This window comes from Scomber scombrus, chromosome 23, assembly GCF_963691925.1.
Source record: "Scomber scombrus chromosome 23, fScoSco1.1, whole genome shotgun sequence".
Lineage (NCBI taxonomy): Eukaryota > Metazoa > Chordata > Actinopteri > Scombriformes > Scombridae > Scomber > Scomber scombrus.
In genome coordinates, this window is record NC_084992.1 from 10,726,804 (window position 1) to 10,742,982 (window position 16,179).

At 40.4% G+C, this 16,179-nt stretch overlaps 2 protein-coding genes across 3 annotated transcripts in view; one reads left to right on the plus strand and one right to left on the minus strand.

Moving 5' to 3' along the window:
- Window positions 1-6,771, plus strand: part of rbpjb (recombination signal binding protein for immunoglobulin kappa J region b) — a 48,427-nt gene extending 41,656 nt beyond the window's left edge. For both annotated transcript variants that reach the window (XM_062444342.1, XM_062444343.1), the window contains exons 8-11: window positions 81-221; window positions 527-682; window positions 790-893; window positions 1,916-6,771. In XM_062444342.1, coding sequence (XP_062300326.1) covers window positions 81-221; window positions 527-682; window positions 790-893; window positions 1,916-2,240 — 726 coding nt within the window. In that variant the 3' untranslated portion in view covers window positions 2,241-6,771. The remainder of the gene's footprint in view (window positions 1-80; window positions 222-526; window positions 683-789; window positions 894-1,915) is intronic.
- A 2,767-nt stretch (window positions 6,772-9,538) lies between these two features.
- Window positions 9,539-15,934, minus strand: cckar (cholecystokinin A receptor). Its single transcript, XM_062444920.1, has 5 exons — window positions 15,808-15,934; window positions 15,055-15,306; window positions 11,109-11,370; window positions 10,657-10,784; window positions 9,539-10,134 (listed from the first exon to the last, which is right to left on the minus strand). Exons 1-5 carry the CDS (start codon window positions 15,932-15,934, stop codon window positions 9,539-9,541), a joined length of 1,365 nt encoding a protein of 454 aa, XP_062300904.1.
- Window positions 15,935-16,179: the final 245 nt, after the last annotated feature.

The window sequence follows — 16,179 nt, forward strand, 5'->3', positions numbered from 1 at the left end:
TGATTTCTTCCTTGTCTTCCTTCATTTTATTCCTGTATCTTCCCCTCTAATGTCTCCGTTTCCTCTCAATCCTCTCTCAGATCATTCGTAAAGTGGACAAGCAGACGGCGCTGCTGGACGCCGACGACCCCGTCTCCCAGCTCCACAAGTGTGCCTTCTACCTGAAGGACACAGAGCGCATGTACTTGTGCCTTTCCCAAGAAAGGATCATCCAGTTTCAAGTCAGTGTCTCTTCCCCTGCACACATTAATTCAGAGGTTGAGGTCACCCCTCAGCTCAAGTTAATCTCACACTCTTCACACAGGATTGAGGATGATTATTTTTACACTACGAAATAGATGGTTAACTCTGTCTTGGAGTGCGCTGAATTGAAAACGAATTAGAGCTCAGTCCTGCAGCACCGATGCCTTCAGGGACCTTTGATTGCAATCTTGAGGAGAAGAGTCTTGATTGGATGTAATTATCGGTTATTTCTGTCCTGATGTTCATTAACGTTGCATTTTCCTCTTTCTTCCTCCACCTCAAGGCTACTCCATGCCCAAAGGAACCAAACAAGGAGATGATCAACGACGGCGCCTCCTGGACAATCATCAGCACAGACAAGGCCGAATACACTTTCTACGAGGGCATGGGCCCTGTCCACTCGCCTGTCACCCCCGTGCCTGTGGTAGAGAGCTTACAGGTACACAACAGAACATTTTAGCCTTCTTTTACGTCTGTGGCTCACACCTCTGACCACCACTTTGTCTTTTTTATATAAGTGAGGTCACAAGTTTGTCTTCTCTGCAGCTAAATGGTGGTGGGGACGTCGCCATGCTGGAGCTGACAGGACAGAACTTCACTCCAAATCTGCGGGTCTGGTTCGGAGATGTTGAGGCTGAGACCATGTACAGGTGGGCTTCTTCTGCCTCCATCTAGTTTGCTGCATTTCTGAGTTTCTCTTATTGCTAATTAGTATACAACTTGTCCATTACATCTAATTTGAGGATTTATTAGTGATCATACAGCCATAGAAATGATGTGCTTTAAATATAATGAATATGATTTAGATGTAAAAAGGCTAGTATTGTAATCTAAACTGATAAAAGCATTCAAACTGCTCTCAGTGACACTTTGTAAACGTTTAATGCATGAAATATATACTTGTCTCAGTTTTAGTGGATTAGTCGCTGGTGCTCAATCACTCGAGTCAAGTTGTATAATCCGTCCTGTGCACGCTTTCCCACTTAAAGGTAAAAACTTAAAGGTACTTTAGTCTTACACCCTCGTAAAAATGCCATTGGTTTTGGTTTTCCCCCGTCATGTCGAGTTTTGTGGAAGGATTAGCTTTTATGCCTTTGTCAGCGCCACCCAGAGAGCACTTGAGTCAGAGGTAGCCGAGGAAGATAAAAGACGAGGATGACCAGTGTCAGCGAAACACTAGGAAATCCCTGACAGCAACCTGTACAGTGTGCAGTTTGTTGATTATATGATATGATTCCCCATTTGGTTTGGAAGTTGCTTGATGATTCTAATCAGACATTTATTTTGTGGTGATTTTTCCAGAAAACTCCCTACTGTATATTTACAAATGAGTGTTTCGATAAACCTTTAAAATGTACTCTTCAGTGGCAGATCTGCAGCAAGGTTCAAGTACAAATAAAAGTTTTTAACAGTGTCATGTCAATATAATAAAATCAAATGTGTTATTGTGTCTGTACAAAGAAATCAACTTCCTCTTTTGAACACAGTAATTTGTCTTACTTGTGTGATGCTTTAAATGATTTGATCTTACTTTTCATTCTGAAGTTGAACACAAAAGGATATGTAATATGTATATAAATCTAATGTAATGTAATATAAATCTAAATTGTGTTACTAACTACTAAAATCATTGAACTCTTTGTGTTGTTTCTTCATCTTCAAACACACACAGGTGTGCGGAGAGCATGCTGTGCGTGGTGCCCGACATCTCGGCCTTCCGCGAGGGCTGGCGCTGGGTGCGGCAGCCCGTCCAGGTGCCCGTCACGCTGGTGAGGAACGACGGCATCATCTACTCCACCACACTGACCTTCACCTACACGCCGGAGCCCGGGCCGCGGCCACACTGCAGCGCTGCCGGGGCCATCCTGCGGGCCGGCAACTCCAGCCTGCTGAGCAGCAACAGCCAGGAGCCCAGCTCTGGTGTCTACGGCCCCAACAGCACCTCCAACGCAGGAGTCACATCCTCATCCTCCACCGCCGCAGCTGTGGTCTCCTAACGCACACAGGGGGCCACTCAATACAATATGCCTTGAGAGCAAATATACCATAAGGTATATAAAGACTATGGGAAATAATAAAACTGACTCACTCTAAAGTGCTGCGTATTAATTTTGGATACAAAGAAGCTGAAATGGAAAAATTGGTGGGACAAAGGAGCAAACGCAGGGGGAATCTGAAAGAGGAGTGACATCACAAAAGTTGTCAGCCGACGGGAATACGCGAAAGTGCTCCTTGACACGCACCCTCTCCTGTGGTTACTTTTAGGGACCTGCCTATCCACTTCTGGTGTTTGGAACGAGTGACGTTCCCGCAGGCTCAGAGCACCAGCACCTTTCTACAGCTGTGAGAATGGAAACCACAACAACAATACATCCACCATGTACAAAAAAAAACAACAACAAAAAAAATTGCGTCGAAAAAGGAAAGGTATATTTTTTGCGCAGCCCTGCTCCCAACCCACCTTCCCCAACCCCCGCCCGCCACTTGTTTTATAATTATTCCTTTTTTTTTTGTTTTTGTGTTATTTTTGCATTAATTTGTGGTTTCCTAAAGGGGGCTGGATGTATTGTTGTTGGAGGGAGCGCAAGGATGCAGAGGGACACACAAAAAAACGTGACGATAACATAGTTTTTATGGACCAAGGATCTTGTATAAGCTTTAGTAAAGGTACATTTTTCTCCATACCTTTTTTGTATTAAACATATAGTACACTTTTGTTACCAAATAGTTTCTATTCTTCCTCTGAGCTCGGGCTTTGTTTTCCCCTTTGAGGTCCAAAATCCCAACCTGTATGTTATTGTGACCTTACTACAAACGCCTGCTTTTTGTCAGTCTTCGTACTGAACTTTTTGTTTTGATACTCTTGCTTCTTCTGTTGGGGAAATATCTGAAGTCTGGGTTGTTTGTTAATTTACATAAGCGAAGGTTTGTTTTTTTTTGTTTTGTTTTTAAATTGGGGAATAACCTCAGAGGGCCTATTTTTTATCATTGGTTTTTATGAAGTCTTTAAAAAGAAAAGCTTTAAGCAACGCCTCTGCCTTGCCTGCAATACTCTGTGTGCGCTATGTCTCCTTTTGGTTTAGGAAAGTATACACATCAGTACATCTCACACGGAGCCACAGCAACGATTGCTGAATCCATCAAAAACTAGACTTCCATGGTTACGAAAATAAGTCGGTTTGTCATTTTCAAACTAATGTAATAAGCGTAGTCATTGACTTTAAAGGATAGCCTTAGTACTGTATAATATTACTGTGTACACAGTCCAACCAATCACATATCTAATATCCTGTATCTGTTGCTCTATTGGTCACTGTTAACGTATCAGATAATGTAGTGAAACGTTGTCATTTTGCTCTCTAAACTGCACCTCGCAGGGTGTCTTCAAGTGTGTGCTGTAGTTCTGGTGGCATTTAACTCCACAACCAAAAAAACAAAAACAAAAAAGGAAAAAAAAAAAAGAACACTTTTCAATTTGTTGTGGCCTTACCGATAACTTCAATTACAAAAAAAAAAAATATTTCACCTTTTTCTTATCTGCTGTTTACTCACCGTGGAAGAACCTGTCCATAGCACAAAAACAAGCTATTGCCTCGCTTCTTATCACAGGAGCTCTGCTGTTTTGAGCTCGTGCCACGGCTCCAGAAACACCTTCTCATGCAAAAGCAGCCTTCTGGAGAATCTCTTCGCCGTCATGTCGGCGTCCAAGTACCATAAATCCCTGTTTTTTATTCTCATGCGGTGCCCGGCACCTTTTCCACTTTTGGTACAAAATGTCTCACGAGCGCTGTAAGCTCTTTCAGCCTTCTTTTTTATCTCCTGTGGGTTTTTTTCTTTTCTTTTCTTTCTCTTTGCAGAAACAAGCGTGTGTGTTCATTGTAAACTCACTGTCAGAGTAGTTGCACTCATCCGTGTTCATGGCGACCGCGTCTCCTGTAGGAGCATAAAGGCCTTCTAAATGTCTATTATTGAAGATGTGCATTTCCAAACATAACAGCAATATTGTACAGGTCATTTCTTTTCACGTCATCTTTTTTTTTTTCTTTTTTTTTTTGTTTGTTTGTTTGCCTGAGCACTAGTTCACCAGCCAGCCAATATGTGTGTGTGTGTGGGTGCGTGTGTGTAACTGTCATATGTAGTTGCTGTAATGGATTATTGAGTCAGACTCACTCCATTTCAAACTGCTCTCCAAAAACACGAAAGGAAAAAAAAAAAAACTTGAGATACTTTTTGGTTTTTCTGTCTTCCACCGGGATCCAAATGTCTGATAATTGTGGAGAAACGCTCAAAGGCAATACTTGTGATCTTAGTATTACAGTGCAACTGTGTATACGCTTCCGAGAGAAAAAAAAAGAAAGAAAAAAAAAAAGAACAATACTGTAACTTGAATGTCAGCTTAATGAAGTATTTCAGAATTTTTCTTACAAACCCTTGAAATAGGAACAAAAAAGGATTCGCTTGCACCCCTTCCATGTAAAAAAAAGAAAAGAATTAAGTTATGCCCCCATTTCGCCACCTGTCCGTCATTAATGTTAAATGTTTTATATTGTAATATTGATATTTTTTAAATTATTGGTACAAAGTCTCCCCTTGTCTTATGTCAAAAAAGTAAAAAAAGTGCATTATTGCCCGTGCTGCCTAGGTTGGCCTGGGAGTGTATTTTTTAAAAACGAGGCCACTTCCTCTCTGTCCTGGAAATCGTCAAGGCGTTGGTGCTGCAGCGGTAGTGTAGCAAGCCGCAGGTCAACCTGAACCCTTTACTCTGCAGGATGGAGGTCACAAAATCTTAACTGTAGATTTTTAACTTGAGTGTTTTTTCTATGTCTACTAGCTCTAAATTCTGAGAGTTTTTAACATAGCCTCTGCATTAGCATCACACCCTTCCCCCTCCAACCTCCCCTACCCACCCCTCCGCTCCAAGCTTGGATATTTTTGGGGGGCTTTTTTTGTTTACATGTTGAGTCGCCTCTTTTACGCTAAACCGCCCCTGGCTCCTCACTTCATCTTTCATGCCTATGCGAGTCTGACAAGAGCAGCTTTGTCACATTTCACTCAAACTAATAAAAGGGGGTGATGCATGCTTTTAAAAAAAAAAAAAAAATGTGTCGCCTTGACAATCCGAGCTGGTTTACAGTCAATCGTTGTTTTTGTTTTGTTTTTTTTTCCTCTTAAAACATCTGCAGAGTTTTAAGAGATAGGGAGAATAACTTGATAACACGCCTCACTCTTTAACTGTCAAAAGGGGTCAAAAACATGTTACATGCCTTCTTTAACCACACGCTGTATTAACCTGGCTACAAAGCTTTCAGAGGAAATTAAAAGAAAAAAAAATGCATTTGCAATGCTTTTTTTTTTTTTTTTTTATAAATAAAATACCCGCACTTAAAAGTGCAGTGTGTAGAATTTAGTGGCATCTATTGGAACAAATGGAATAAAATACATTAAAATAAGTATGTTTTAAGTTGTGATAATGAGCTGAAAATAAGAATTGGCCCTTTATATCTACGTAGGGAGCAGGTTTCTACGGTAGCCCAGACTGGACAAACCAAACACTGGCTCTACAGAAGGCCTTTCGCATTTTTTCCACAATTTCACAGCCACTGTAGGTTGTCAGTAAGGGAACGGGGAAGGATATTGAGTTGGTTGCAATCTACAACATCACCACTAGATGTCACTTAATTCTACACACTGATCCTTTAATTGGTTTCTCTCTGTTTGTGTGTCTGGTCATATTTGTTCCACTCTTCCAAAAGCAGCTGTTCTTGTGTTTGTTGGTTTTTTGTTTTGTTTTTTTTATAATGAGCTCTGAACAATGTATGTAGCTATCCTCTAATATGCCAAATGTCTTTTATAATGTAGTTTTCATGCACTGCTAAACAAAACAGGGCAGAGTGAGAGGCAGCTTTAAACAAATATTAAAAAAAGGAGTGTTGAGCCCTTCTCTGTCGCACTCAGCCTTACTTCTCCTTAAGACGATTTGGCTGTTTGCACTATAGAGCCGCTAACCTTTCTTTTTTTCTCTCACGCATTTCATCCTCACTCTTTATCACTTCATGTATGTACATTTGGACTTTTCTCACATTACCCCATTTTCCTCATTTTGTTTAACACACAGCCTGTTATGCTTAGCTTTGCTACAGTCAGATCACCGTTTTTTCTTTTCTTTTTTTTTTTGGTTGTCATTTGCCCCCTTCTTTTCTTTTTCTTCTTCTTCTTCTTCTTCACACCCTTCACTCTCACTGTATCTGTGTATTATTCTAGTAATGGTAAGCAGAGGTGTCATTGTGGTAGTTTTACTCAGTGCTCAAAGGGTTGCTGATGGTAGAAACCTGTGCCGTTTGTAACATTTAGCAATAACGTCAAAACAAAGGGGATGGTTTTTTTGATAACATGCATTAGTTTGTTTTTGTACATATTGCAGCTCCAGATCATGCTCAAATCTGTATGTCATTAAAAGAAGAAAAAAACGAGAAAAAACTTGCAATATTGGCATAAAAACGAGAAATAAAAAAGTGATATAAAATCACACTTTGTGTATGTTTTTAATCGTCAACCGAGGCGAGTAAGCAAGTACATTTTCACACTTCAAATAATTCTGAAAAGCTGAAACATGAAAACCCACACTTATGTCTGTTTTATGGAAAGCATAATCATTGCTTGAGCCATTTTCATCTTTCTCTCCCCCTCCAGTGACAACTAAGCATCTCCCCCCGTGGCTGCAGGGAGAAGTCGCCGGGTGGGCCTTTGGGCATCTACCAAGCCCAAATGGAGCTCTTATCCCCGGGAAGAAGTCCCAGCAGATTCCCCTTTTCTTTCCACTTGTCTGGGGACTAATGCCCTCTGTCCTTTCAGATCCACTTTTATTAAAGCCGTTAAAAGCTCCAAGTTACTCTGCCCCAAGTCTTTGTAGGCACAGTTGCACACTGGGCACTCAAGGTCTTAATATGGTAAACGAGACGTTTGTTATTCGGAGGTGGGCTGTGGACTAGTACATAAGCAAGAGAACAAAATACCATTCTCAAAAACACTTCCAAATGTGGCTGTGTCACCAACCAGTCAAATCGCTGGGATTATGTTTTTACATTCAATTATGTGACAAAATAACACGAGCAATCGGCAGCAGGCTTTCAAAATGACTGCTCCTCAAAATAGGCACATTATCATGCAGTAACACCAAATACTTCCAAATCCAATGTTTTCCCATGAATTTATCAAAGTACAAATTTACAGAACAATATTGAGGTCAATAACATTGCAAGATATCCATACAAGGAAACAAAATGGGAGGAAGTTGCTACATTAATGCTGCAAAATTTAAAGGACCATTGTGTATAATTTAGTGGCAACCAGCTCATTTTTGTTACCTTAAAATGAGCCCTTAATATCTACACATCTAGGAAGTGGATCCTCTTCCATGAAGACCACCATGTTTCTACAGTAGCCCAGACAAAACTAAACCTAACCCTAACACTTGAAAAGGGGAGGGGTATTCAGGTTTTTTCAATCTGCAACCTCACCGCTAGATGCCACCAAATTGTACACACTGGTCCTTTAACAGTATGAATAAGTGGAAAACAGGTGGGTAATACCAGGAATTTGCGCTTTGAAGGTGCAGGTGTTGAAAGTCTCACAAAAAAGTGATAAGACCTCCAGTCCCCGTAGCGCACACACAGTACAACCCCCTTCGGCATACACATAAACACAAGCTGGGTCAAGGACAAGAGCAGAACAATTTGTGCACTGGAGGATGTTTTTGAAGCCAGAGACAAACATTAGATCTCAGTGGGACAGGCAGTTGGCTGATGAAGATGACAAATGAAAGCCTGTTTAAAATGTTAGTATGTTTCTGAGCCACCATGAAGGTCAATTTAATCCACTAAGAGAATTAAATACCAGCGACTTTACACACTGACGCCTCTTTACTACATAGTTCACATTACTGCCGATTATTTTGTGTTTCAGATTTGGTTTAAAGTTTTCCAATGTTCAGTCAGTTATTGGTTTGCAGTTATTTTCTGTATGTGACGTCAATTGAAGTGGGTAATTTACAATATTACAGTGAATACTGTTGATATTTCAGGAAATCCACTTATTTACCTTCTCCCGGCGGTAAGTACGGCACTACAGCTGTTAGCTTGGTTTAGCATAAACAGGATTAGAATAAACTTTTACTTTTCTGTCCGTGTGGATTAACATTAACAAGTGAGAACGTGGGAATTAGTAAACCTTAGAGGTGTTGATATTTGAATTTTAGCTTTTAATTAGAGCTTTGGAGAAAGCTAATCTAGCTGTTTTCCATGTTTATGCTAAATTAAGCTAATTGCCTAAACTAACAAGCTGCTGGCTACAGCAGGAACAAAAAAGTGGTATCAATAATCTTCTTATTTAGCTCTTGGCAAGAAAACAAGTGTTGGTCAAACTATTCTGTTCATGTCAAAGTTAATGATGTGCCCTTTAAACAAAGTCTGCTAATTGATTTTTTTATACTGAATAAAAATAAATGGCTGCTTGGAAAGTGGGGAAATTACAGAAAAATTAAAGTGTGAAATGAATGTTTCAGAATATTTTCAGATGTAATATGTAGTTAAGAAGTTAACACATCCAAAAACACTGTTATGGTCAACTTTTGAGTTCTTAACCTTGGGGCATTGCTATGATGAAGATCATGTGATATGACCAGAGGCTCCAGAAAAACTACTAAATAGACCTTTGGGTGATGTTGTTTCATCAACTGGTATGGTCATCCTTATACTCCTTTAAGAGTATCACCTGGGTCAAGAAACCATGTTGCAGTTACAAACTTTTCTATCATCAGATAAGTAAGAAAATGTGTTTTGTTGGCAGTTGGGTGAAGTGAACTTGTATTTATTTTGGATAGTTTTCATCTGATGCAGACTGGTTGGTCTGTGTACAACATGCTGTGGTAGATGAATGACTAAAATGTGTTTAAAGAGAGTATATGGAGAATATGAAACTACATGAATGCCTCATCAAAACATCACCTCACTGTGTCAGACTTGTGGCCCTTCAAGGCTTTGCGTGTTGATCAGGCTTCAGTCCACTTAGAGAAACATCTGGCTGTGTTGATCCGCTGAGAGCACTGAATGTACACCACTTCTCTACTGCAGTCATTACCTATTTTACCCATGTCATGTCACACTCCAAGCTAAAGCAACATAGCAGGTCATAAAGTAGTTCTATAAGCACAGTGAGGGCTTTGCAATTAAAACAACACACCACAGATTTCCTTCAAGAGTCCTCACTAAGACCAGTGCTCTTACATACAAAATCCAGTTTAAGTTAGCTCACTCCAGGCAGATGCACGAATGCCGGTGTAGGTGAAGCGTGTACTGGCTCCGCTTGGCGGGGTATGACCATTCTGCTCGGTGGTTTTTGTCCCAGGTCTAGCTCTGCTCACCTCCCCTTTAGCCATTCTGCTTCCGGCTGACCCCCCTAAGGTGCTGCTGCTGCTCCTCCTGAAGCAGCCGCAGCAGGTGAAGGTGGCCAGCATGCCCTGGCGGAAGCGCTTGTTCATAAAGCAGTAAATGATGGGGTTGACGCAGGCCGAGGTGTATGACAGCAGGTGGATGAAGGAGATGGGTGCGCCGGTCAGGCGGTAGGCCGAGCGCCGGTCAAAAGCCTGCCACGCATTGACCACAAAGACGGGAGTCCAACACAGGAAAAAGAGGAAGACAATGACCAGGAGCATCCGAATCACACGCTTCTTGGCCATCAAGTTGGCTGTAGAGCTGCTGCCACACACTCGTCCGACCATGCGCTTGTTGTTGTCAGGGCTGCCTGTACTCAGAGTGATGCTCTTCTTTTTAGATGGCTGGAGGTAACATCCATCACTGTCACCTGGCTTAATGCTGCCAGTGCTGGATTGTCTGTCTGTTAGGAGAGAAAATATAAAAAGACTAGTTTAAGAGTTTATTTTTTTCAGCAGCATAAAAATGCAAGAGCAAAGCTTTTATTACATAAAAGGTTTGAGCCATATCTGTCAATCAGGACAAGACAAAACTAACAACGAATTGATTAAGCATTGTCTGTGTAACCAAAGTCTGATATAGTTCGTTCTTGAGTCCCATTATTGTTCAAAAACTGTCAGAACACATCAAAAAGCCACATTGTTGCTCTGTGTGATGTTTTTCTTCATCACTGTAGTTTATTTTTGCTTCAATCCCAAATACACAGTCCTGCTGCTTTAAATCCTCACTAGCTTTTCAATCTGTATCAATCAACGGTTTAAAATAGATCAAATTAATCATTTAAACCTTTTCAAGACAAATTACCAAATTGTTGGTTTTGTTTTTTCTTGGGATTTATTGACAATAGGACAAATATAGAATAATTATTTTTTATATCCATAAAAAATAAATGCTTCTGATTACTTGTCATGTTTCATTCTCATACCTCTGCTAGATTTCCTTTTGGACAGCTCAAACTTGATGCCCCTGTAGAGCTCCAGGGAGATGAGTCCATAGGCTGTCATCATGACAATCCCTGGGATGAGGAAAAGCAGCAACAACAGAGACACATACCTGCAAGGGACATATTTTGTGGCGTAAGTGAAAGAAAATGTGTGTATCTAATCAAAATCACTTATTGAATTAGATCAACAGCAATACATTTTAATTTTCTTGTTTTGTTTTTGAAGGCTCAGATCTGTGTAATGCCAGACAATTTCCCAAATGGTTGTCTCTCCCCAGCAGTACCAGACTGAGAAAATCAATAAAGGGGCCATCTGAAATTAGCAGTGGGGTATTGCTGCTGCCACACAATCTGAGTGCATCTGACTGTGAAGACACCCTGGTGGGATAGTGAAGTTATGTTGCTTCTCCTTAATGCAGTTCTCATTAGCTCACCAGGATTGTTGGATGCTGTCGTTGGGCCACACCAGACGGCACATGTGCCCGGTGCTATTGTTTAGGCGGGTGAAGGGCTTGATGGTGCTAGAAATGGCGTAGGGCAGCATAAGAATGAAGGACGCCACCCAGGTGGCAGTGATGACCTTAGCGGCATGAGATTTGGTCTGCCACGTCCTGGAGGTCAAAGGGTTGCAAATGGCACTGTAGCGCTCCAAGGAGATGGCCACCAGGTTGAAAGTAGAAACACTTACTGACACACCTGCACATATCAGAAAATCGAAAAACACTTTTAAGTTTCAGTGTTGAGCTCTGAAAGCAATATCACAGATATTATATGTAATGTATACAGACGGGTCACAAATTCAAGGAAAAACCAAGATAAACTGTCTTAGTATGGTGTTGGAGCCACCAGAAAATCTAATCTAAAAGTCTCTGAACTGTACTGGAGGGATGAACGCCATTCTTCCAAAAGGTACTAATTTGGTGTGTTGATGATGGTGGTAAACACGTCAGTCTGAAATCTCCCACAGGTGTTCAATTGGATTGAGATCTGATGACTGCGAAAGCCACAGCATATGATTCACCTAATTTTCATACTCATAAAACCATTCAGTGACCCCCTCGTGCCCTATGGATGGGGGGCATTGTCATCCTAGAAATGTTTCATCATAGGATAAAAGAGACCACTCAGAACAAGTTTGTATTGATTTGCAGTGACCCTTCTGTCTAAGGGGACAAGTGGACCCAAACCATGCCAGCAAAATTCCCCCCACAGCATAACATAGCCACCGGATCCCCTCGCTGTGGGGTCAAGCATTCAGGCCTATACCGTTCTCTTGTTTTACGCCACACATGCACTCACCCGCTCATGATGAAGGATGACTCATCTGACCATATCACTTTTATCCACATCACTATAGACCAGTGGCTATGGTTTTTTGCACAATTAAACTCTCAAATTTGCTCCATCTTTGTAGTGAGGGGTTAATGCACTGCAACGCTATTATAATATCCCTCTCTATGTAATTGTAGACAGACTGTTCATGCAGTCAGTCTGATCATGTCCTGCATTGATTTGAGTCACCTCAAGTCCGTGCTGTCGACCACAATGTCCGAACCTTTCTACTGATGTCTTTCCCATATATCTGAATGCAGATGTCACTTTAATCACTGTTCCTATTGAAACACCAGCCACAGTTGAGTGGTCTTTGTAGCTGAAGCTCCTTCCATCCGTGCCCCAACGAGGAACTCTCTTTCAAAGTCACTTACATCTTTTCCTCTTGCCTTATATAAAATCAGAATCAACTGGGCCTTGCTCAGCCTTTTGTATACTTGCCGCAGAGCATCATACCATGCAGTGCACTTGTGAGGAAGCATCTGTATTTGTTTTGTTTTTCCACTCATTTCTTCAGGTTTTTTTCCTCTAATTTATCACCCATTTGTTTATATGTATATGTATAAATATATTATAATATTTTACAGGGGTGGTGTGCCTGACTTTTTCTTGGCAGTGACTCCAAGCCTGGAAATTATTCATAACTCATAACTCCTGGCAGAACCACAACTCATTTTTCTACTTTTTTTTTGTATGAATTAAACTCACAAGATAATTTGTTATAATTTGTTAGTTTAGAAGTTCAGTTTGGCTGATTTTTAATCTTTTGTCAGAATCTATCTGTTTCCACCCCCAGCTGCATATTTGGTGGACAGGTGTGATAATGTATTGCTCTTCTCATGTAACTCTTGGCAATAAAGCAAATATACATATTTTATGGGGAGTGGTGTGTCTGACTTTTTCTCGGTATCCATATTGACATCTGACTCTCTACAAGCTTATTTCCCAAAATGTCCAACTACTATCTTTTATTAACATTTCTTCTCCAACTTCATTTTGCTTTTCTCTCCTCCGCCACAGGCTGTAACACCTACAGTAGAAGGCATGCCATCCCTTACAACATGTCACTGTGTTTACTGTGATACTTTGGATGCACATTAATATTTTGTCACATTAAATTTAACTGCAGGGCAGCGGCAGAGCACAACGTGATCCACAATCTCTTACCAAATCAGCATTAACACACTCAGTAAGAATAACAAGAGGATCTAGAAATACATTCAAATAATCGCTGTGTACAATCTGTGAAGAGCGGTGCATAAACAGATAAACACAGGGACAAATGAGGTAATAATCCCGGATGACAGCGCTCTCATCTCACTGAACGGCTAAATGCAGCACCAGGAAGTAAGGAGGAATATGAAAATCACATTGTAAACTGTAATCGGATGAAAATGAAATATTAGTAAAGCTGCGGCATGTGTAATGACCACACCTTATCTCAAAGCTCCCAGCGGAGGCTGTGTAAGAACAGAGAATCTCAGGAATTTATCAGAATCAGAAATTATGATCAGATTGACTCATCTTCCCAAATGTTGTATTAAAGGGTCTGCTGTATTTTGGGTTCATTCCCAATTTCTCTGTGACTATATAGCTTCTTGTCATACAGATGTGATCGGCTCAAATCCAGTTCACTAAAGTCTCAAATTGAGGCCTTGCCCGAGAAAACAGACAGAATAATTGGATTGTAAGGATTATGTTATTTTTTTGTTTTTCGATTTACAGTTCATCACATCTCAGGCAGGGACAGCCCCAACACATTTATAGCCCTATATTGTCTGAATTGAGTGCAGGCACTTTTGTGTAACATTGCACCAGTACATCTTATCTTACTTTTGCTTAAATTCAACTAAAATATATTGGGTTTTTTTTTTGTACATGTAGGATGAAATGAAGGCAATTGCTTTTGGAGGTCACTTTCTCCACATTACGGGGGGATAGTCGAAGCTGTCAACAGTTTTCCTTGTATAAGTTAATTTATTTTGGATTCACCATTAAAGCAGCTAATATATATATTACAGTTAAGTTAAGTTTGTGGTGTTTCTCTTTTTCACCTCCAGATGTTTATTGGTTTGGTTCTCCTCTGTCTCATTAGAGCAGGTGAGAGTCTTATGTTCAGCTGACTGTACATTGTGTTGTTGTCATTTTGGGCCAAAACTTATTCAAGTTTTGCTTAATTGTATCCATTTTCAAATGCGTTTGTTACCCATAATTAATTCTTTGGGCTATCCGTTATTTTGTTAAAGAACTTTGCTAATAGCTTCCTGATCTCAACTTTGAGGATAAACTGAGGAAACAACTGCCTAGATTGGACATAAACATAATTAATTGTGTAGCAAAAAAATTAAAGGATGCTCAATTAAATCTCTAAACAGGAAAAAACTTCATAATTAATGTTCTTAATCATTGCTGCAAATATGGTTAATCTGATTCTGAGACTTTCATTCCTTAGAGGGGGACTGTTTTTAATCATTTTTATAACTAAGGCTCATTAAGCACGAAGTAAAGGCCAACAGGAGCATTTACGTACAGTGCACTCCTGGAGATTGGAACATACAGGGAAATGAAGCTTGCACAGGACATGGCCTATGATGACTTCAATTAGCCTCTCTCCGCCAAATAATACGATTGGCAGTGCAATGAAAAACAGAATGATAACTCACTGTAGACAGAGATTACGCATTGGGCAGCAGGCATGAAGTATGAAGAAGTAAAAGGTGGCTTGAATCGGAGGTCAAAATACCATAAATATGAAAAATTGTCACATTTAACTCAAACTGGGATGCACATTTGGGCACATTTGGCAAATTACTAGTCTATGTAGTTAACTTGATGTATTTCAATTGGGTGATATTGAAAAAAAAGATATTACATAATGAAATGAAATTTTGGGGATGATTGTAAATCTGAGGACAAAAACTTCAGAAATCAAATAGACATTAAGATAGAACAGCCTAAAATATACTATCATAATGTTAAGGTAGCCAAAATCCCAAATATCATATAACCCAAATGATATATAATACATAATATAATATCATAACTTACCCATAAAGTACATGGCCAACTTGCATATGCCGTTGCCGAAGATAAAGTCCCTCATGAGGTTGGGGATGAGCGTGAAGGGGATGCACACCAGGGACACCATCAGGTCGCTGATGGCCAGGGACAGCAGGAAGAGGTTGGTGACCGTCCTCATGCGCCGGTTCCTCACCAGCACGGCGATGATGAGGCTGTTGCCCAGGACGCTGAGGAGGAAGATGAGGCTGTAGAGGACGATCCGCACAGTCTGGTTGATATCTAAGAGTAGAGGGACATACAGTGTGAGGAGTCGTGTGAACTCTGGGTCTGATTTATATTCTATTCTTTATATATTCTACTTAAATACCTTTTAATCATATAAGCAAAAACTTTAATGTTCCTTAAATAGCCTCAAAGGAATTTAATTTGGGCCACTCCAGCCATCATGTTGCGTTTTATCTAAGTTTGTACCATTTCTTCCCCTACTTTGTGTATGATGGCAGTTCTTTAGGCTTGACTTTGCAGATCTAGTGTAGTGTGACAACATATGTGTCATTGCTAACATACAGCAGAACGCATTAGCTTTACAGAGGACCTGAGCCATATGCGTAATGCGCACTGACGCAAAAATGCCCAAAGCAGAATATGACTTGGCATAAACTGCAGAACAAAAAATGCTTTTTGAATTTAATTATAAGCAGAAATCTTAATAAAATAAATCATCATTCGTCTGGATTTTCTCTGTATTTGGTAGAGCATTAAAATATAAAGTCACTGTACCTTGAGGTTCGGGTGAGGGGTCCTGCTCGGTCTCGCACTCCGATATATTCTTTATCCCAAAATTACATAAAATTTTGTTCAGATCAGTTGAATTTATGAGCATATCGTGTATTGTAAATGTCTCCATATCGTTTTCTTTCCTGTTGCCTCAATTAAAAACATGAACAGGATTCGTCATGCTCTTGTTGGGGAGGTGTTTGTGTGGGGGGGAAAAATGCCCCAAAGGATTGGATGGATCAAGGTTGTGTATTTCCTCTCGAGCGGTTTAAAAAAAGGAAGAAATAAGATAAGAGAAGAATAGGGGGAGGAATGTATTCTCCACAAGTTTGCGTGTGCTCTCCGGCTGCTGCGCTGCGCTCCAGTGCGCTGCGT

What these genes read in the sequence shown, in the direction of transcription:
- cckar (XM_062444920.1), bottom strand. Translation starts at nt 15,934, where the DNA reads ATGGAGACATTTACAATACACGATATGCTCATAAATTCAACTGATCTG. An exon ending in GACAGCATCCAACAATCCTG is followed by an intron (nt 10,785 to 11,108) that starts GTGAGCTAATGA and finishes TGTCCCTTGCAG; the next exon opens with GTATGTGTCTCTGTTGTTGC. An exon ending in CAAAAGGAAATCTAGCAGAG is followed by an intron (nt 10,135 to 10,656) that starts GTATGAGAATGA and finishes CTCTCCTAACAG; the next exon opens with ACAGACAATCCAGCACTGGC.